The sequence below is a fragment of the Suncus etruscus genome, chromosome 7 (genome assembly GCF_024139225.1).
Source record: "Suncus etruscus isolate mSunEtr1 chromosome 7, mSunEtr1.pri.cur, whole genome shotgun sequence".
NCBI classification, from domain to species: Eukaryota; Metazoa; Chordata; class Mammalia; order Eulipotyphla; family Soricidae; genus Suncus; species Suncus etruscus.
In genome coordinates, this window is record NC_064854.1 from 58,782,359 (window position 1) to 58,804,871 (window position 22,513).

The 22,513-nt window shown below is 48.5% G+C and overlaps 1 protein-coding gene and 1 pseudogene across 1 annotated transcript; one reads left to right on the forward strand and one right to left on the reverse strand.

The window, feature by feature from the left end:
• Window positions 1-3,485: 3,485 nt before the first annotated feature.
• Window positions 3,486-19,770, reverse strand: SLC19A2 (solute carrier family 19 member 2). Its single transcript, XM_049776662.1, has 6 exons — window positions 19,470-19,770; window positions 14,780-15,382; window positions 13,326-13,548; window positions 8,829-9,021; window positions 7,399-7,540; window positions 3,486-3,826 (listed from the first exon to the last, which is right to left on the reverse strand). The coding sequence occupies exons 1-6, from the start codon at window positions 19,671-19,673 to the stop codon at window positions 3,698-3,700; spliced, it is 1,494 nt and encodes a 497-aa protein (XP_049632619.1). The 5' UTR covers window positions 19,674-19,770; the 3' UTR covers window positions 3,486-3,697.
• LOC126013397 (TOX high mobility group box family member 4-like) lies at window positions 9,740-12,076 on the forward strand (annotated as a pseudogene).
• Window positions 19,771-22,513: the final 2,743 nt, after the last annotated feature.

A 22,513-nucleotide genomic window follows, 5' to 3' on the forward strand; every position in this document is an offset into this window, starting at 1 on the left:
GATCCCTCCTGACCTTCTTCAACATCCATGCTTCTAATAAGACTTGGGTGTTTTCATCTGATAAGATCTGGGTGGTCCTCCATGCAGCTCAGAATTGCAGCTGGGCCTGTGCTATTTTTATTAACCTCAGCATGCATTTAAGCTCCCCCCCATATAGTCAGCGTTGGGGCTTTTTTGCAGGTGTTTCTCTAGATCCTTCCAAATCATTAAGATTGAGCCCTGGAGCTGTAGCGATAGGTCAGTGGGTAACAACCCACTTGGGTTTAACCCCGAACACTGCTCGGAGTGATCCCTGAGTGTAGAGCTGTGACTAACCCTGAGTATCACTGGGTGTGGTCCAAAAAACAAAAAAATAAAATAAAACTGGGCTCTGTGGGTATGTGTGCTTGTGTGTGACATTTAAAAACCTTTGAAATAGTCAAAGAAGATTTTCTTGGAGTGCAGTTGTGTGCCAGTCAGTTAAAAATTCTAAATAGACAAAGTTAGGGGGAGCACTCATTTCCGAATCCCCTATTTTGATTTTTTTTTTTTGGGCCACACCCGGCGATGCTCAGGGGTTACTCCTGGTTGTCTGCTCAGAAATAGCTCCTGGCAGGCACGGGGGACCATATGGGACACCGGGATTCGAACCAACCACCTTTGGTCCTGGATCGGCTGCTTGAAAGGCAAATGCCGCTGTGTTATCTCTCCGGGCCCCTTGATTGAAATTTTTTTATTGAATTTTTTTCTTCCATGTTTTTGTTTTTGTTTTTTGTTCAGACCCGGTGGGGCTCAGGAGTTACTCCTGGCTCTGTGCTCAGAAATTGCTCCTGACAGGCACAGGGGACCATATGGGATGCTGGGATTTGAACCAGGGTCTGTCCTGTATTGGGTGCATGCAAGGCAAATGCCTTTACCTCTGTGCTATCACTCTGGCTCCACCCATGCTCTTTCCATCCTTCATGAGTTCAGGGAGGAGATTCTCCACTAACTGAAGCTTGAGGTACTTCTCCAAGAGCAGTTCAGTTCTTTTCTAGCATCTCCAACTCTTCCACCAGAGTGACTTTATCAAAGAGTGTCTTACTGTTAGAATACTCCAACCACAGATGCTGCTTGCTCCCTTCCCCACTGAAAACTTGTCAGATACATGAAAGCTATTTAAGGGGTGGTGGCATCCAGAGATGTCAATAAATCTCCACATTTTCTCATTTAAATACAAGGCTTTGAAAAAAGTGGCCAGGAGGACGGCAGATCATTGAAAGGCATTTTAATCTTAAGATTTGATGCTGATGTACTCTTTCTTCTTTTTTTTGGTTCATTTTAATGAGCATTTAAGCTATTGTACTAGCAGGTAGCTAGTTACATTTCATATAATTCACATACAGCATTAGGGCATTTCTTGCAACAAAATACAAAAATTCCTGAGCCCTGCTTGGCAGGCTTACAATCTGGATGATATTAAGAGTCCAGGGCTGTACCAACAGGAATAGAAAATCCTAGGATTAAGGTGGGGGTGGGTAGGCATGAGAAACTTGAATGGCTTTGGTGATGATGAAATGGCAAATGCAATGGGTTGTGAGATGGGACAGTGGGGTGGTCAAGTAGGATGGATTGTTCAAGAAATGACTGTTTCCATGCCTGAGATAGAAGGAACCTCTAAGCAAAAGATACATTTAAAATAATGTTGATTTTTAAAAAAGAAAAAATATACTGAAAAATATTTATTTGGTATAAATAATTTTATAATATACAGAACAGAATAAAAAGTACAACAAATTATTTTTTCTTTTCAACAAAACTGCATCTAGTACAAATTGGGATGGGTATTCTACAAACATCATCACGTAACAGAGAAGTGAACCAACCTAAAACTGGCTTTATTTAAAAAAAAAATGTACCAGGTTCCCTTGGGTACTACAAGCTTTGAATTCAATTCCAGGGCAATAGTGCCTTGGTAATGTGAACAACTAGATTGTTAGATGGTTCCTTTTCTTTTTAAAAAATTAAATAAAACCCCTCCCACACTTTTCTACTTGTTTCTGAGTACAATTCTCCAGGTAGCAACAACAAACAAAACACAACAAAATGAGCAGACATAATGGAGGCTATTCCATCCTTAGCTCTTGTTCTTTTTCTATTTAACCAGAGAGGAATGTGAATGAAAACAACTGGTTCATGTTCTTCTTTCTCTCCTGGGATTCTTGCTTAACTCAGCTGAATATGTGGATTTTGCCAGTGCAACTCTCTTCATGATGTCTATCCTTCCAGAAAAGTTAACACACTCTGACAGCCACTGCATCCAGTGCTTTCAGGATAAGGCAATATATCTCATTTTAAACTGTCTTCACATTTCACATATGCTAGCAGCTACTGGATAGACTGAATTCAGAATTCAATGTATACAAATGAACATTCCCCCCTCACTCCCTTGTAACATGGAAATGCAATCACTAGCAATTCTCATTATAAACAGTTATGCAAGATGACCCACTTTAGAAACAAGTGAATTTCCTGTTATAAAAAGGCAGGAATTAAACCTATCCTAGGTCCTGAACATTTAAAAAAAAAAAAAAAAGAGGCTCAATTTTACGAGATAGGCCTTGGAATCATTCAATTCCTAGTGACATCTTTATCTTAAATTCAAAAGACAAAGAATAGAAATTTCTCACTGGAGATGAAATTATTTGAAGGAAAAAAATACTCTCTTTTGTTAGAAATCCAAGGGAACACAAAAACCAAATGGGTTTGGTTTCTCTGCCTGGGCTCACCGTTGAAAGTGACAAGAACTCGGGCCCGGAGAGATAGCACAACGGTGTTTGCCTTGCAAGCAGCCGATCCAGGACCAAAAAAAGGTGGTTGGTTCGAATCCCGGTGTACCATATGATCCCCCGTGCCTGCCAGGAGCTATTTCTGAGCAGACAGCCAGGAGTAACCCCTGAGCACTGCTGGGTGTGACCCAAAAACAAAACAAAACAAAAAACAAAACAAAACAAAAAAAGAAAGTGACAAGAACTGTCCTTTGTACTGCAGGAATAAAAATCTAAGCCATTTTACCTGAATTTTTCCGGTAAGGTGGTTTCATTGAGGTGACTGACAGGCCTCAAAACTTGCCTGATTTTCAAACTAAATGAGCTTCTCTGGGAAGCATATGAATAATGCAAACGTCATTCTAAAGAAAAGTGATACAAATATCTAATAGGAATGATAACATTCATACCATGATTTTAAAAAATAACTTAAAATGAGAAGTAATACACATCTATTCCTGGTTTGGACCTACAAACTAGAGCCAAGAAGGCCAGGGGGAGAGGGGGAACATTTCTTCTTTTTCTTATGGACCCACAGATGCCATGGGTAGAAGAATAAAGGGGAGGAGAGGGGACGTGACCCCAGCTGGGCCTGCATGCAGCCAAGCCCAGAGTCTAGCTAAACAGATGTGCTTGCAGTCTGAGACCCATACACCCCTTTGATTACTCCGCTTGGAAACTCCACTGACTTTTGAATCACAAATTAGCACTGATACATAACTCCACAGGATCAATTAGGCTTGTGCCTCTGGACAGCCTGATGCTGAGAGTCACAGCAAGCTCTATAGAAGCCATTAAACACATCCACAAAATAAATGTCGAGCTCTTAAAAAAAAAACAACAACCCAAAAGTGCAATGTATCTGTGCACAGGTGCTGTGCAGAGGCTGTTGCAAGGAGAAGCAGCATCACTTAGGAGGGAGCTATGGGAGAATTGGATTTGGGGTCCTCTTGCTTCCGGTATTTCTTCACGATGCTGATGGCGCCACTACCCAGGAAGACCAAGGCAATGAGTGCAAAATAACCAGCGTAGATGAGGAACTAAAGGGAGAGGCAACGGTCAGTGGGTTAGTGTTTGATTTTGTGTCAATGTTGGTGTCATTAAAAGGACTCTTCTTGAGAAGTGGGTGCAATTGAGGCCCCAGCTCTGGTGACCAAACACTTTTCTTCTCACCCAGAAGAGAGCAGCAGATGGTCAATTTTTGGCTTATAGGATTACACACTGGTCCTCAAACTACGGCCCATGGGCCACATATTGTATTTGTTCCCATTCTGTTTCTTCACTTCAAAATAAGATATATGCAGTGTGCATAGGAATTTGTTCATAGTTTTTGTTTTTACTATAGTCTGACCCTCTAACGGTCTGAGGGACAGTGAACTGGCCCCATTTAAAAAGTTTGAGGACCATGGGCCTGAAGAGATAGCACAGCGGCGTTTGCCTTGCAAGCAGCCAATCCAGGACCAAAGGTGGTTGGTTCGAACCCCAGTGTCCCATATGGTCCCCCGTGCCTGCCAGGAGCTATTTCTGAGCAGACAGCCAGGAGTAACCCCTGAGCAGCACCGGGTGTGACCCAAAAACAAAAACAAAAATAAAGTTTGAGGACCACTGAACAGGATTACTTGGCCAAAAAGTGGATTATTTCTCAGGTCAACATAACCAATGAAAAATACCAAACCTTATAAGCTATTTCAACTGAGACTCTGGTACAGAGGTTCCCTAAATTATAAAATATACCCTCCCTTTTCAGACAAAATTAAATAAAACCATTTCTTTAGCCTTTCCCCCTAGAATTTACCTTTTCGGAGTAGAAAGGAAGTGCCCAAGATTATACTTAGTCCTTGAAGCCCCCTAGATTGTCCCTGTGCTGGGTACAGCTGCATCTAGTCTTTTTTTTTTTTGTTTTTTTTGGTTTTTGGGTCACACCGGTGACGCTCAGGGGTTACTCCTGGCTATGCACTCAGAAGTCACTCCTGGCTTGGGGGACCATGTGGGACGCCGGGGGATCGAACCATGGTCCTTCGTAGGCTAGCATTGGCAAGGCAGACACTTTACCTCTAACGCCACCACCTGGCCCCTGCATCTAGTCTTTGAGCCAGATCCTTTCACATCTGAACACAAGCTCCAAGAAATTTGCTCCTTATTCGTGAAGTGGTTGAGTTTCATCACAGCCCACAGAACCCCCTTTCTTGTCTCTTCCTATTTTTATTTTATTTTTGTTCTTTGGGCCAATTGGCATGCTCAAGGTTACTCCCAGCTCTGCTCAGAAATCACTCCTGGAAAACTTGAGGGACCATATAGAATACTGGAGATTGAACCCAGATCAGCTGTGTGCAAGGCACATGCCCTATACTTTATGCTATCACTCCAGTCCTAAGATTCTCTTATTTTTTTCTATTTTATTTTTTTCTTTTTTTAAATATATTTTTTATTTAAGTAGCATGATCATAGTTGGGTTACAGTCATAACCAGAACACACCCCCTTCACCAGTGTAACATTACCCCCTCCCCCTTCCCATCCCCTGCCTGTATTCGAGACAGGCATTCTACTACAGTTATTTGTTTTTAAGTTCAGTAAGTTGTATTTTTTTTTTCCTTAGAGGATAAGAGTAAAAAAAATATAGTAAAGGTGTGATAGTGGCAAGGTTCTCCTATTTTAATGTTTCATCTCCACCCAGTCTCCTCTCTTTACACCAATGGCTGAGCCTCATCCCTGCAAGGTGATCTGCTGTCTGAGGGGATTTTACTGCTGGGAGATCCCAGGGGGGACTAGTACAGCCAGAGCTCACCTACTGGCCAGAGGGGACTAGTACAGTCAGAGCTCACCTACTGGCATGTTGGAGGCAGCTGGCTGCAGCAGAATTGTGAAGCTGCATGCCAGCTCTAATCATACTGGCTTGAACCCTGGCTCTGCCATGGGGCCCTGAGAGTTCAACCTGCACTCATCACCACTTAGCATCTCTGCCACTCATTGTCTCTGGGTCTGCTCCTGTCATGTGCCCTCTTTTTAACAAAAATAAAGTGGGCGAAGAGGAGCTGTAGTGATAGTACAGTAGGAAGGGTGCTTATACTGCATGTGGCCAACCCAGGTTCAACCCTTGGCACCTCACAGGATTCCTCAAGCACCACCAGAGAGTGATTCCAGGAATAAGCCCTGAGAATTGCCAGGTTTAACCTCCAAACAAACAATAAAAAGTAGGGGGAACCTGGCACAATTGCCCTTACCAGTAATTCTCTTTGAGATCTTTTTGTTTGTTTGTTTGTTTTTGGGCCACACCCCGTGATACTCAGGGGTTACTCCTGGATAAGTGCTTAGAAATTGCTCCTGGCTTGGGGGATCATATGGGACACTGGAGGATTGAACCACTGTCCGTCCTAGGTCAGCCGCATGCAAGGCAAATGCCCTACCGCTAAGCCACCGCTCCAGCCTCTCTGAGATCTTTGGAGAAAATAGTTAATGAATGCTCCTGTACTGGATTTTGCACCCTTGGGAAACAATAAGGAAGGGCAGAAGGACCAGAGAGAAGGACTCGTGAAGGTGAGGGAGGTTCTTCAGGGTCAACTGTCACTAATTCTCAGGCACAGGGTCAGTCCAGCCCAAGATAGAAAGTCCATTAGAGGGAGCAAAGCCTGCACATGGCCCTGGAGCATCTGTCCAGGTATCTTCTCCATAGGACACATTAAGAAGTCCTTAGAGGGGCCGGGCGGTGGCGCTGGAGGTAAGGTGCCTGCCTTGCCTGCGCTAGCCTAGGACGGACCGCGGTTCGATCCCCCGGCGTCCCATATGGTCCCCATATGTTGCCAGGAGCAACTTCTGAGCGCATAGCCAGGAGTAACCCCTGAGCGTCACAGGGTGTGGCCCAAAAACCAAAAACCAAAAAAAAAAAAAAAAAAAAAAAAAAAAGAAGTCCTTAGAGGGCAAAGGATCATTTAAACAAAGAGGGGAGGAGGCAGAGAGCCAGAAAAGAAATAGGGCATCTCTGACCTGGAAGACAGGCTGCCAGGCACAGAACTGAAACAGGAGAGAAAAGATGAACAAATAAGGGAGCAGCAGGCAGGTAGCTTAGAAAGGCTTTCAGGGGGCCAGAGAGATAGCGTGGAGGTAAGGTGTTTGCTTTGCATGTAGAAGGATGGTGGTTCAAATTCCAGCATCCCACATGGTCCCCCGTGCCTGCCAGGGGTGATTTCTGAGCGTAGAGCCAGGAGTGCTACTGGGTGTGACCCCCCCAAAACAAACAAACAAACAAACAAACAAAAAGGCTTTCAGGCCTCTTTCAAAAAAGGCTGGAATACGGTTGGAAGATAGCACAGCAGGTAGGGCGTTTGCCTTGCACATGGCTGACCTGGGTTCAATCCCTGGCATTCTTTAGGGTCCCCCTGAACCTGCCAGGAATAACCCCTGAGCACTGCCAAAAGTGGCCCCAAAACAACAATATAAAGGCACCAGTCTCATATATGCCCTGAGCAGACAGAACTCAGGATGGGAGAAGGACTGAAGGAATTTGGAAGCATTACTGTTGCATGGTTCCCACTATCTGGATTCACTTCCTTTAAGTTTGCACCAACGCCCACGGATGGAGCAAGTTGTTTGGAGGTGCTGGACTCAGAATCTTACCTGCGTGGTGATCTCTAAGCCCAGGCCACTAGCATCGACCACAATGAGAGTCAGGAGAGTCTGCAACGCCAGGGCAATGAAAGTATTGACACCAAATACCAGGGCATAACGCTCCATGCTCAGGTTGGCTGCGATCTGAAAGCTGAGTAGGGAAATGGAGAACAGTGAGTGGGTGTAAATCCCGCCCTGGGGGTTGCCGTTTGTGCATTAAATGGGCTAAGCATCCTCCTCTCCCAATCCCCTTCGCTAGTAAGTGAGGAGTAGTTTGTGCTAAATTAGCTAAATTAGATAATTTAGCAGCTAAATCATCTGCCTTGTGCAAACATCTGTAAACAATGGGAACAAGGAAATATAAAGGCTGGAAATGGCTTTCCCCAAAGAAACGCAAGCTGGCCCAGTACTGCCATGCAGCCTCTGAACAGCTGCTTTTCACAGGAAAAACTGGACTTTTCGTCTGTAAAGAAATAAAAGGGAGGGGCCAGAGCAGTGGTGCAGGGCATAAGGTCTTGCGCGTGCTAGCCTAGGACAAACCGAGGTTCGATCCCCTGGTGTCCCATATGGTCCCCCAAGCCAGGGGAGATTTCTGAGTGCATAGTCAGGAGTAACTCCTGAGCGTCACTGGGTGTGGCCCAAAAACAAACAAAACAAATGAAAGGGAGGGACTGGTACAGTACAGAATGACAGTTCAGCAGTGAGGGCATTTGCTTGTATGTGACCAACCTGGGTTTGATTCTTGACATCCCACATGGTCACCCAGGCCTGCAAAGAATGATTCCTGAGTGCAGAGTCAAGAGTAGCCCCTGAGTGTCCCTGGGTGTGACCCAAAAACCAAAAAAGAAATGAAAGGGACAGAGAGATAGTATGGTTGGTTGGGGCGTGTGTATGTGTGTGTGTGTGTGAGGGGGAGAATTGCCAGGCTCAATACTTGTCACCCCTTATGGTCCTGTGAGCATGAAATCAGGAGAGAGCCCTGAGCACGGTTGGATGTGGCTCCAAAACAAAACCCACCAAAAAAGTGGGGGCTGGATAGTATAGCAGGGGTCTCAAACTCGAGGCCCGAAGGCCGTTTGCGGCCCTCCTTACAACATTTTGTGGCCCTATCCTAGAGGAATCTTTTTTGGTTTTGTTTTGTTTTAGTTGTTTGGGTCACACCCTCCAATGTTCAAGGCTTACTACTGACTTTGCACTGAAGGATCACCCTGACTTTGCCTCCTGTGGCCCCAGGTAAATTGAGTTTGAGACTCCTGTGGATTAAGGAAGTTGCCTTGCATGCTTCCCATTCAAGTTTGAGTCTAGATTGCATAGAGCCAGGAGTAAGCTCTGGGCACTTCTGGGTGTGGCACCAAAACTAACAACAAAAACTCAACCCAGAAATGGAAAAGTCCCACATGCCCCAGTGTTTTCCAGAGCTTCTAAACATCGGCACTTACGTTGCAATGGTGATGAGCAGCATGTAGATGACCCGAAAGACCACGTAGGAGGCATAGCACACCCAGATGCTGCTTGTCATGTCCATGATGTACACAGCAGCCGCGATGAGCAGGGAGAATAGGGCCAGCGCCACCTCGCCCCATGTAGACCAGGAAATCTTTATATAACCAACGGTGAAAACAGCGACTGCCCCTGGGAAGGGAGGGAGAAAGAAAGGGGGGAAGGAAGAACCATGACCTACTAGCCAGAGGTGATTCTGGGAAAGGTAGGAACCAGGGCCCTCGGATGAGCTAGTGAAGGGCCCTGAGCCTTGATGCTGTTTTAGGGTAGCACCTGGTGCTGAGACAGTGGCGGGAAGAAGCACTTGCTGTCAAGAGCACATAGGAGATGGTGGGTCCCCTCTGCTGGCAGAGGAGCACTGTAGAGAAGAGTTAAGGAGAGCTTCTACTCTGAGCTGAGATAATGGCAGCAGTAAGAACGAAGTTTTTTTTTTTTTTTTTTTTTTTTTTTTGGTTTTTGGGTCACACCCGGCAGTGCTCAGGGGTTATTTCTGGCTCCAGGCTCAGAAATTGCTCCTGGCAGGCACAGGGGACCATATGGGGTGCCGGGATTTGAACCGATGACCTTCTGCATGAAAGGCAAACGCCTTACCTCCATGCTATCTCTCCGGCCCCAAGAACGAAGTTTTGTCTGTCCTTTCTTTCCTTCTTTCATCCTTCCTTCCTTCTTCCAATCTTCTTTCCTTCTTTTCTCCTTCCTTCACTTTCTCTTTTTAATTCTCTCTCTCTCTCTCTTTTTTTTTTTTGTTCTTGTTTTTGGGCCATACCGGTGACTCAAGGGTTACTCTGAGCTATGAGCTCAGAAATGGTTCCTGGACATCACTCGGCTCTGAGGGGGTGCTGGGTGCAACGTAGGGGAGTGGGAACCAGGCTGAACGTTGTGTGAAGATGGAGTTTCCCGGAGGAAAGGACAATTACCTGACGATCACCGGGCCCTCACACCCATTTTTGTCCAGGGCCGAGACATTCCATACACCAAGCTTGGGTGATGAAGAATTTGAAATCCTGCCTATCTCCTTGGATTCTGATCCCTCACTGGCTGTCTCAGATGTAGTGGGACACTTTGATGACCTGGCTGACCCATCCTCCTCTCAGGATGGCAGCTTTTCAGTCCAATACGGGGTCCAGACTCTGGACATGCCTGTGGGCATGACCCATGGCTTGATAGAACAGGGCGGGGAGCTGCTGAGTGGGGGCTTGACCATGGACTTGGACCATTCTATAGGAACTCAGTATAGTGCCAACCTACCAGTTACAATTAATGTACCAATGACAGATATGACATCTGGCTTGATGGGGCATTGCCAGCTGACAACCATTGATCAGTCAGAACTGAGTTCTCAGCTTGGTTTGAGTTTAGGAGGCACCATCCTGCCTCCTGCACAGTCACCTGAAGATCATCTTTCAAGCACCCCTTCACCTACAAGCTCACTTCATGAGGATGGTGTTGAGGAGTTCCGAAGGCAACTTCCCAGCCAGAAAACAGTTGTGGTAGAACAAGGGAAAAAGCAGAAGGCCCCAAAGAAGAGAAAAAAGAAAGATCCTAATGAACCTCAGAAGCCAGTTTCAGCTTATGCTTTATTCTTTTGTGATACTCAGGCTGCCATCAAGGGACAGAATCCCAAAGCCACTTTTGGGGAGGTTTAAAAAATTGTGGCTTCCATGTGGGACAGTCCTGGCGAAGAGCAAAAACAGGTGTATAAAAGGAAAACTGAAGCTGCTAAGGAGTATCTGAAGGCTCTGGCAGCTTATAAAGACAATCAAGAGTGTCAGGCCACTGTGGAGACAGTGGAATTGGATCTAGTGCCATCATCACAGACTCCTTCTCCACCATCTATGGCTACTGTTGACCCAGCATCTCCAGCACCAGCCTCAACAGAGCCCCCTGCCCTGTCACCCTCCATTGTTGTCAATTCTACTCTTTCATCCTATGTGGCCAGCCAAGCCTCTCCTGGGCCTGGGGGTCAGCCCAATATCACCAAATTAATTATTACTAAACAGATGTTGCCTTCTTCTATTACCATGTCTCAAGGAGGGATGGTGACCGTTATCCCAGCTACAGTGGTAACCTCCCGTGGCCTTCAACTAGGCCAAACCAGTACAGCCACTATCCAGCCCAGTCAACAAGCTTAGATTGTTACGCGGTCAGTTTTGCAAGCAGCAACAGCAGTGGCTGCTTCTATGCAACTGCCTCCACCCCGACAACCCCCTCCATTGCAACAGATGCCTCAACCTCCAGCTCAGCCACAGTGACCACCCTGCAACAGCCTCCTCCACTTCAGGCCATGCAACAGCCCCCACCTCAGAAAGCTCAAAAAAATTTACAGCAGCAGCCTCCTCCTCTGCAGATCAAATTTGTGCCTCCACCTACTCTAAAAATGCAGACTACCTTAGTCCCCCCGGCTGTGGAAAGCAGTCCTGAGCGGCCTCTGAATAGCAGCCCTGGGGTCCATACAGTGGAAGCAACCACTTCTGAGACTTCTGTGAGTTGATCACTGATGTAGTTCCAGAGGCTGAGTCTCCTTCTCAAATGGATGTTGAATTGGTGAGTGGGTCTCCTGTGATGCTCTCACCCCAACCTCGATGTGTGAGGTCTGGTTGTGAAAACCCTCCTGTTGTAAGGACTGGAACAATGAGTACTGCAGCAATGAATGTGTGGTGAAGCACTGCAGGGATGTTTTCTTGGCCTGGGTAGCCTCTAGAAATTCAAACCCGGTGGTGTTTGTGAAATAGTTCTTCCTTTTCTGCAAGCTAGTGAAGACTTGTCTACCAGGAACATGTCCAAGAGCCCGTTTTCAATCACAAACTGGGTTTCTGGTAGTGCCTGATTTCAACCCATGATTGGTCCTTTATGCTTCTTCCTTTCACCTTTCAACTGAAGCAAGCTATGGAGCAGGACCATCTGAATTTGCTGTAATCTAGAACTATTTTTATTTTTAAGTACAGAGATACCAGTGACTAAAATAGAAAAAGGGGAGAAGGTAATATGAACAAACAGATCATAGAGATAGCAGAAGTAGTGGTAGAAGCAAAGGTGGGGGATTGAAGAAATTTGTTGGTATAATTGACATACCTAAAAAATTATTAAAATAATGGAGAATATTCAGCTTTGAGCTAGGAGGAAATACTATACTGTACATCCATTTTAAAGAGGATAAAAGGTTGTATTAAAAGGTTACCTTTTAAAATAGGGAACTATTCATTACATCTCTGTTGTTTTCAAAACAAGTACACTGGGGGCCAGAGAAATAGCATGGAGGTAAGGTATTTGCCTTTCATACAGAAGGTCATCGGTTCAAATCCCAGTGTCCCATAAGGTCCTCCGAGCCTGACAAGAGCGATTTCTGAGTGTGGAGCCAGGAGGAACCCCTGAGCACTGCTGGATGTGACCCCAAAACCAAAAAACCAAAAAAAAAAAAAAACAAAAAACAAGTACACTGGACTAGAGGGAAAAATAACATCATCTAGGAGTTGCTTATTTATTTTCTCATGTACATATTGTTTCTGTAGTAGCGCATTCCTCCCTATCTGCATTATCAGTTGGAGCACAAAACACAGAATTCTACAACCTTAATTTAATGAGACTCACAAAAGCCTCAAGTTGTGTTTTCCACTTGTGTTTGATAAAATATCTTTTTTTTCGGGGGGGGGGGGCACACCCATTTGATGCTCAGGGGTTACTCCTGGCTAAGCGCTCAAAAATTGCCCCTGGCTTGGGGGGACCATATGGGACGCCGGGGGATCGGACCGCGGTCCTTCCTTGGCTAGTGCTTGCAAGGCAGACACCTTACCTCTAGTGCCACCTCACCGGTCCCTGATAAAATATCTTTAAAAAAAAAAAGAAAAAAAAAAAAAGAAATGGCTCCTGGCTTGGGGGACCATATGGAACACTGGGGACCAAACTGAGGTCTGTCCTGGGTCAGCTGCATGCAAGGCAAACACCCTACCACTGCGCTACCCCTCTGGCCCCCCTCTCTCAATTTTGTTTTTAGACCATACTTGGTGATGCTCAGGATCACTCCTGGCGGTACTCAAGGGACCATGTGGGGTGCTAAGAATTGAACTCACAAGGCAAGCACTCTACACACTGTACTATCTCTCTGAATGACTTCCTTCCTTCTTTTCCTCCTACCCTCCCTCCACTCAGCAGTGCTCAGGGCTTACTCCTGGCTCTGCCAGGAATTGCTCTTGGTGAGGTTCAGGGGACCCTATGGGATGCCAGGGATCAAACCCAGATCTGCCATGTGCAGGGCAGATGCCCTCCCTGCTATCTTATGGCTCTGCCCTGCCCTGCACTTTCAAACCGGGGCAAAATCATGAGTTCAGAGCCACCCTGGAAGATCTCCCAACAGCCTTCCCTCTGTCACTGCCCAAGTTGGTCAGCCTCGGGCCTGTGTCCTGGAAACTGAGGGGAGAGCAGAGATGGGGGCCTCTTACCCAGCATGGTGGACACGGCCTCCACACCCCCATTGTAGATCGGTGCCTGGCGGGATGACATGACCTGTTCCCACAGGCCCTGTATGTAGTTGACCACTTGGAAATAGCCACAAGTAGACAGGGCCCACCACACGGACCAGCAGAGCAGTGGGCGTGAGGAGTAGCAGATGAGAAAGTCGTTCCACAGAACCTTCAGCACCAAAAGCCGCTCGGTCCTGGCTTCCTGGAGAGAATGGGAAAGAGAGCTCAGCAGCGGGACTGTGTGGTGTGGTGTCTGTGTGTGTGCACGCGCCAGATCCAGGCAAAAGGAATAGCCCCTCCAGCCCACTCTGAGAGGTCTGACTTCTCCACACAGAAGGAAGGGGATAAACCAGAAGGGGGCAGGAAACTTCACCGGTGTCATGTGTAGATGCTGCACGCTTGTGTCCTGCCGGCTCATGCACAAGAGACCCGAGCACAGATCTCTCTCAGCTCCTGAGATGTGATTTTCCCACTTTTCTACTGGTCTGGGTACTAGAGCTCTTTCTGCCTCTAGAGAAATCCGCACTCTCTCAAGCACATTACTCTCTCTCTTCCTATTTTTTTTTTTTTTTTTGTGGTTTTTGTGGTCACACCCGGCTGTGCCCAGGAGATACTCCTGGCTCCACGCTCAGAATTGCTCCTGGCAGGCACAGGGGACCATATGGGATGCTGGATTCGAACTGATGACCTTCTGCATGAAAGGCAAATGCCTTACCTCCATGCTATCTCTCCGGCCCCAATCCCCTGCATTCTATAGGGTCTCCTGAGCACCACTAGGAATTATTCTTGAGTACAGATCCAGGAGTGGCCCTGAGCATCACCAGAAATGACCCCAAAACAAACAAAACAAAAAAAGTGAACGGAGCCAAAGCAATAGTCTAACAAGGAGGGCATTTGCCTTGCATGCATTTGACTCCGATTCAATTCCCAGCATTCCTTATGGTCCCTGAATCCTGTCAGAGTGATCAAAGAGCCAGGAGTAAGCCCTGAGCATCCCTGGATATAGCCCCTAAACCAGAAAATAAATAAATAAATAAATAAATAAATAAATAAATAAATAAATAAATAAATAAATAAATAAATAAAGTGAGTTGGAGACCCAGGACAGTGGAAAGGTGCTTGCCTATCATAAGGCCAACCTAGGTTCAATCCCTAGTAGTGCATGAGAGCCCCACCAGGGTGATGATCTCTCAGTGCTAAGCTTTAGGAACTGGTTGGAACCAGGAGGCAGCCTCCTGCCCAGGGTGAGATGAACTGGCCACTCTCCTACCAGCTTCATTTCAGGCCCACGGCTGCAGGAACCCATGAGCCAGAGCAGGAAGCTGCTTGGGATCTGGTGAGTTTGGGCAAGGTGGCTTTTCTCCTGGAATGCCTTGCCATGTCCCTCTGCCACTCCGCACCTCCCCCAGGGGCATTTCCAGCCAGAACCTCACCGGCTCGCCCAGTGGTGCCTCTTCCAGGCTCAGGGGAATCTTGGACTCAATGTCCTCCCAGCCAGGAAGATGGTGGCTGGCTGAGGGGTCGGGAACCAGACCCCCATTCTGAACCTTGATACCATTCAGGTCCTGGCAGGTGGAAAGACTGTGATGGAAGAAGAGGCTCTTCTGTGGCATGGGCAGGAACCAGGCCACGGCAAAGGCCACAGAGACACAAGTAAGCGAGATGACATTGAGGCTGAAGAGCGACCAGCCAGCCACGGAGAGCAGCAGCTGCCCCAGCACAGAGCCCACAGTGAAGCCCACAAGTGTGGCGCTGCGGCAGTAGCTGGTGACCTTCTGGTAGCGGCTCAGGTCCACCACGCTGTAGATGTAGGAGTAGTAGGCGACCTCGGTGGCCGTGGCCATGCCATAGAAGAACTCTAGGAACTGCACGGCCAGCAGGCCCTGGGCGTAGAGCAGCAGGAACCAGGTGATGATGAGGCTGAGGCCTTGCAGCAGCACCACGGGCTTGTAGCGGAGGTAGTCGGTGGCCAGGAAGACGGGGAAGAGCAGTGCCAGGTACGAGTACGTCCACACAGGGTAGATCTCGTTGAAGACCTGGTTGAACACAGGGGCACTGTGAGGCAGTGTGGACGCCTGGGCACCCCACAATGCTACGGCTCACAGGTCCTACACACGGAGTCTGTGTAGAGGCACTAGATGCTACAGACCCGACTCCATCGGAAACATGCAGAGAGGGGGAGAGAGAAGGAGAGAGTGAGAAAGAGGGAGAGAGAGAGAGAGAAAGAGAGAGGGGGGGGGGCCGGAGAGATAGCACAGCAGTGTTTGCCTTGCAAGCAGCCGATCTAGGATCTAAGGTGGTTGGTTCGAATCCCGTTGTCCCATATGGTCCCCCGTGCCTGCCAGGAGTTATTTCTGAGAAGACAGCCAGGAGCACCACCAGGTGTGGCCCAAAAACCACAAAAAAAAAAAAAAAAAAAAGAGAGAGAGGGAGAGAGAGGGAGAGAGAGGAGAGAGAGAGAAGATAGGAGAGAGAGGAGAGTGGAGAGAAGAGAGAGAGGAGAGAGAGAAAACAATGAGGCAGAGTGGCCTGTCAGCATAGACATGACAACAAGCCTGCCTGTGACACTGGCTGTGTGACTGTGCGATTAGACTGTGTGACTGTATCTCTGTGTGACTGTGTTACTTTGTGGCTGCGGGTGGCTGGCTGTATGTGTAACTGTGAAGCTGTCTGTGATTGACTGTGAGTTTGTGTGTGGCTGTGTTTCAGTGTGGCTGTGTGTGATTGTATTTGTGTGACTATGACTGTGTGGTTCTGGGCGTGGCTGTGTGTGTCCCTGGCCATGTGTTCACACAAATAGCCGTGCTGAAGAGGGAAGAACACGAGAAGGTAGAAGGTAGGCTGTGAGGACATGGATGTGGGCTCAGCAAGGACCCAGCTTGATCCAGCTCTGGGCTGCCAAGAAAGGGATTGATGATGATTGTGTTAATATAGGGTAGAGACTAGGATGCCCTCTGTACCCCAGTCTGACCTTCCCTTAGAGCAGAAGCCCCCACCCTGCCGGCTTGCCTCCTCGCTTTCAGACAAATATTCCTCAGTGGCCCCCTGGGAACCTACCCCTTTAAGAAAACAACCCTCAGGGGCCGGGCGGTGGCGCTAAAGGTAAGGTGCCTGCCTTGCCTGCGCTAGCCTTGGACGAACCGCGGTTCGATCCCCTGGTGCCCCATATGGTCCCCCAAGCCAGGAGCAACTTCTGAGCACATAGCCAGAAGTAACCCCTGAGCGTTACCGGGTGTGGCCCAAAAAATCAAAAAAAAGAAAAGAAAACAACCCCCCCCCCATTGCCCCTGAGGCTCCTAATGTCCCATCACTAGGACTTCATTATTGCTCTGGGGGACAGTGAGCAGGTGAGATGGATCAGCAATGACACCCCACTTTGTGCCCTCCCCCTTCTCAACCTGTTCCCATGTCCACAGGCTTGTCTTTTTACTTTGTTTTTGCCTGTTCATCAAGTTTTGATCTAAAATGAATTAAACGAATTTACAGGTTTTAGGATCCAAGCAATAGTACATCTGGGAGAGCAACAAGCCCAGAGCCAGGAGTAAGCCGGGGATACTGCCCCAAACCAAACCTATGGATTTAAACTGGACAATAGATTCACACTTTCCCTGATTTTCTCTGAAATCTAAGAGGAGAAAGAGGAAATGACTCCTTTCTCTCTCCCCTTTGTCTCTGAATTTGATTAAGGAGAAAAGAAAACCCCAAAACTTTCACATACTGGACTCTGATGACTACCTTCTCCATTAAAACTCGCCATTTGTGGGGCTGGAGCGATAGCTCAGTGGTAGGGCATTTGGCTTGCATGCGGTCAACCCAGGATGAACCTGGATTCGATTCCTGGCATCCCATATGGTTTCCCAAGCCTGCCAGGAGCAATTTCTGAGCACAGATTCAGGTGTGGCCTCAAAACAAACAAAAAAACTCTCGCCATTTGTTTAACTGACTGAAGGAGGGCAGAATGGTTCGACTTTTCACACTTCTAGTGCTCTGCAGAAGCACGAGCCCTCTACACAAGCCCTCTACAGAAGTAGCCAGAACTGCCAACTACAGGCTTTCTCAGGCACCCCCATCTTCACGACACAATCCGCAAACATGCCCAGGTGGTGGCCTTGCCTTGTCCTCAAGTCCCCAGATCACACTGACTTTCAGTGGAAAGTTTCTGATCAAATCTGTTGTCATGGAGCCAGCCAGGCACGTGACCAAACAGATCAGCTTTCAAACATCAACAAGGTGCCGGGACATGCACACCTTTTGCTTTTTTTCTATTTTTATTTTGGGACTGCACCTGACAGTACTCGGGGCTTATTTCTGGCTCTGCACTCAGGAATCACTCGTGGCAGGGCTTGGAAGGACCATATGAGATATGAGGGACTGAACCAAGGTGGGCTGCAAGGCAGGTGCCCTCCTCATTGTGCTATGGCTCCAGACTATCACTGTCCTATTACACCATCACCACCTGCTTTTCACCAGTGAGCTACAGCAGACATGCAGATAACATGTCAGCATGCATGGATGGCACCAGCAACCTTGTTTCTGCTTTGTGGGGAAAGGAGGCAGACTCCTCTTTCTCCAGGGTGATCATAGTCCCCTCTTCTGGGGGAAAGCCTGCTGACAACTACCCCAAAAAAGGGGTGGCCCTTTCTCTCCACCTCTTCAGCAGTGGTATGAGACAGCAAAACAGGCCATGCCTGAAAGTGGCAGGGCACGGAAGTGTGTTGTGTGTGGGCAGGAGCTAGAGGAGAGACAGAGTGAGTGAGTGAGCTAGTGAAGGAAACGCTGGAGCCAGGCAGTTCCCTGGCAAATGCCCTTGAACACAGTAAGTCACACAGGGCACAGTCTCTAGCCTCTGGCCAACAGGGGCTCTGAGCTGCCCCACTAAAAAGGGAGCCTGGAGGAATCCAAGGAGGGGGTTCAGGTCTGGGAGGAGAAAAGATTTCTCCAGGGGCCCCCCGGGGTCTACCCTTCCCATCTTCACACTTATTTCTGCCTCTACCCACTGGGAGGCTCTGAATCTTTCCTAGAAGAATGCTGGTGTAACTCAGCCTCCTCTTTAAGGTTGAGCTGCCTTGGGGGCGCTGGAGAGAGCAGAAGGGGTGGGCAGGGCGTGTGATTTGCTCACAGGAGGTTCCAACCCCTGCACAAAGTGGGCCAGGGTGGCCCAAAGAGTGAGAGGAAGCGAGTTAACTGCACCCGGAGGCCCAAGTGGCAAAAGGTTCTGGATGGCGGATTCTGCTCCACTCTTGGCACCTTGGCTGCAAAAGTGCTTTCAAAGTCCTCAGTGGCTTGAAGTGGAAGAGCTCACAGAGATGTGGTGAGGCAAGCACGGGCCAAGCAAGAACTCTCAGGGGTCCCCACCAAATGACCCTCCACCCACCCTCTGTGAGCAGGGTAGGGGTGAAAGGGCCTGGCCGCTGAGTCCCTCAGCCGCCTACACTCAGAATTTCAAACCCAGAGAAGGGAATCTCCCCACCCATCTCCCCAAGCCTGGGAAATTAATTCCATGCACCTCCCACCCACCCACTCTCCGCTTCAGCAGGGCGAAACCCTTCCACCCGAAGGGCGCTGCAGAACTTGGGGTTGGGGTGGGGAGAAGTTTCTCTGCAAAGCTGTGCTTGCTCGGGAGCTGGGGGGTGGGCAGGACTGGCCCTCCTCGAATGGTGGCCAAACCGTTGACCACGTCCAAAGTACAGTTTTTTTTTTTTCAAAGTACAGTGTTAACTGTTTTTTTTTTTTTCCTCACTGAGTTTGCCCCCAAATACTATCTCCTCCCGGGACCTTACCCTGGTCTCCCAAACCCTCACCCCCACACTCAAATATTCCCTTGGACCTCAGAATCGCTGGAACCAGTGTGCGGGGAGAAGCGACAACAGCATCAGCAAACCGGGACCGGTGGGTCCCGATGCCCTTTGCAGAAATCGTTCACTTCCGCTCCCCTTTCCCAGCTCCCCCAAACCCCAAAATGGGGCAGGGCGTCCCCCCCACACACACACCCGTCACCTGCAAGGGAAAACCCGCGGTGGCCTGAGTTTCTCACTGTCTCCTTCCTCTCTTGCCACCTGGTGGGGGGACCAAGCGCAAACCAGGGGGGGACCCCATGCAGTCCCCCACCGCCGCCGGGCTTACCTCCCGCGTCGTGAGGCCCTTGTCGGGGCCCAGCAGGTAGGGGGTAAGGAAGGGCTCGGAGGGCCTCAGGCTGGCAAAAAACCCGTAGGCGCAGAGCAGCGCCGTGGGCAGGAACCAGCACTCGCGGGGCACGCGCGCCGTGCGCAGGAGCATGGTGGCCGCCGCCGCCGCCGCGCGCCGGGACACCGGGCCGGGCACCTCCATTTGGGGCGCCAGGGGTGGAGACCCGGCCCGGCCCCTTAGACCTCCTCTCGCGGCCCGAGCAGGTTCAAGGCTGTCGGGGCCACAGCCTGCGCCTGGCGGGACCTTGCGGAGCTCGCGTCACGTGTCTCCTCCTCCGGACACGCCTCCTACATTTTAAACCAATCACAGCCGGCGAAGGACACTAAGCTGCTCTGTCATTGGTCGAGGGCTGGCGCGAGGCAGCAGGGGCGGGTCCAGCCGGGCCGTGACGTCCTGTCTACTCCCGGGTAGGTCAGTGTTGTCCTGGGCTTCCCTGCAGGTGTCATTGGCTCCTTCTTGGTCCCCGCTCTTGGCTCCTGCTGGCCGCCCTTTCTGGGGCACGTTCCCTAGGGTAAAGGGGGAAGGCCCAAGCTGCCCTCTAGTCGGCTGGCGACGGTGGGGAGAGGGCACAGAGATGATGGGAGAGAACCGTGCTAGTCCTTTTGGTGTTTTCCTTTTGGAATCAGCCTCCTCTGCAGACGCTTCCAGAAAACTGAGTCCTAACGGTGCAGGGGGAATGCAACGGGGTGGAAGGGAGGTGGTGTTCACCTGAAGACTAGAGCGAAGAAATTAAATACGAGAAAAAAGCGAGTCAAGTCCCTTAACAGGAGGTTCGAGGGTTTTCGCAAAGAGAGACAACGGTGTTTACAAGGAGAGGGCAATTCTGAGTTATGCAGCGATAAGCGAAATCCAGATCATTTATTTAAAAGTGAAAGGGATGAAGAGGGAAGGGTTGGTAGTGGTGGGGGAAGTGATTGATCTACTTTTCAAGGGCAAAGCTTTGGCTCAACTCCTTAGGATTTGCTTTCATCTCAGTAAACCTACTATGTCCCTTTCCAAGCCTGACTCTCAATCCTCATCCTTCTGAGCAAAATAGAGCACTTGGAGCAATTCTCCTAGAGCGGCATTTTCCAGGGAAACATAAACAAAACAGATCCAGCCAAAGCCCACAAAACACATTTATTTCTGTTTTTGCAGGTTACATTCCATCTGGTTTAAGAGATCAATTTTCTTATTGTGGCATTTTACACACACATGGACACACACCACATGAAACAACTTTCTAGTCAAGGGAAAGGAGATTTGTATCTGAGGCTGCACAGGTGAATGCACCAAATATTTAAACTGATGAATTTCATAAGAAATGCCACCGGCAGTTTTTGCTCTTGCGTAGTTCTCAAAGTGCTCCCGGAAGCCCTAGGGGGCTGTTGGGATCTTTTCAGAGTTTCAGGATGTCCAACTAGTTTCATAATACTGAGATGATTTCCTTTTCCACTATGCAGAGAGAGATAACCACTTACAAAGAAAGAGAGAGTGTGTGATTGTCTGTTTTTCTGTTTAAAAACTGTGTCAAGGGTCAGAGCGATAACTGTAAGAGAGATAAGGGAGAGCATTTGCCTTGCATGCAGTCAAAGTGGGTTTGACCCACAGCAACCCATATGCCTGCCATGGGGTAATTTCTGAGCACAGAGCCAAGAGTAATTCCTAAGTGCCACTGGTGTAGCCCAAAAACTAATGAAAAAAAGAAAAACTTTCAAGGTGTAGAGAGACCAGAAAGATAGCACTGGGGGAAAGAGGGTAAGGTATAAATGACAAACCATCAGGATTGATCCCTGAGCACTACTAGTAATGCCAAAAGACCCGACGGTGCTCAGGGGTTACTCCTGGCTGTCTGCTCAGAAATAGCTCCTGGCAGGCACGGGGGACCATATGGGACACCGGGATTCGAACCAACCACCTTTGGTCCTGGATCGGCTGCTTGCAAGGCAAACGCCGCTGTGCTATCTCTCCGGGCCCAACACTTTCAAGTTTTAAGCAGTCTATCCACCACTGTGAGTGGATAATATTACAATCTGTGTGCAGTAAGTGAACTTTTGTGTTTAGTGTTTCAAGGGTGAACAATCTGTAGCCTATGTTCATTCTTCTTTGGCTGAACAGAAGTTCATCTTCCAGATAAATGGAACATGTCATTTATCCAAAATGAATCTATGAACGCTAAGGCTGCTTCACTATTTCAATCTTTGGGGTCTCTGCTCTGCTTTGAAATGTCTTTGAATTTCAAATGCTTTGAAATGCACAAGTGTTTAATCAAATATTTGCTTTCCCTTCCTTTGGGGTCTCATGCCTAGGAATGAAATGCACATGTTGACAATTTTGTTTGACAACTGGAGAATTTTCTAGAACATATTTCTTTTTCTTTTTTTTTTTTTTGGTCACACCCGGCAGTGCTCAGGGTTTACTCCTGGCTCCACACTCAGAAATCACACCTGGCGGGCACGGGGGATGCCAGGATTTGAACCAATGACCTTCTGCATGAAAGGCAAACACCTTACCTCCATGCTATCTCTCCAGCCCCTCTAGAACGTATTTCACAGTTAGCACCACTGAAAGTTCTCGCTAGAGGTAGGTGCGTGTTCCAAGTTGTCTACATCATTGCTAACTCTTGACCCTTGGGAAGGGTCAGGCTGTATCCCATACTCATGGTCATTTACTGGTTCTGTGTCCAGGGGTCACTTTCAATGATGCTCGTGGGTGGCGAGGACAGCACACGCCTATGTTAGAACCCATGACTTAAGCTTAGTAGCGAAGGAGAAACAATGATGAGGCAGCTGCTTGGCACTCATGGATGAGTCAGTGATGAATCGATGACTGGGGACTCCTCTCTGTGTCTCTGGTACCCTGAAATGAATGACCAACAAAAGCAAGCTGTGTCCTGACAATGACAGGCTGAATGGCTGTTCTCTGTTCTCCAATAAAGGGCAGCTCAGGCTCCCTTTGGTGCTGACATTCTCACCACAGATTCACTCACTGGCCGAGTCACA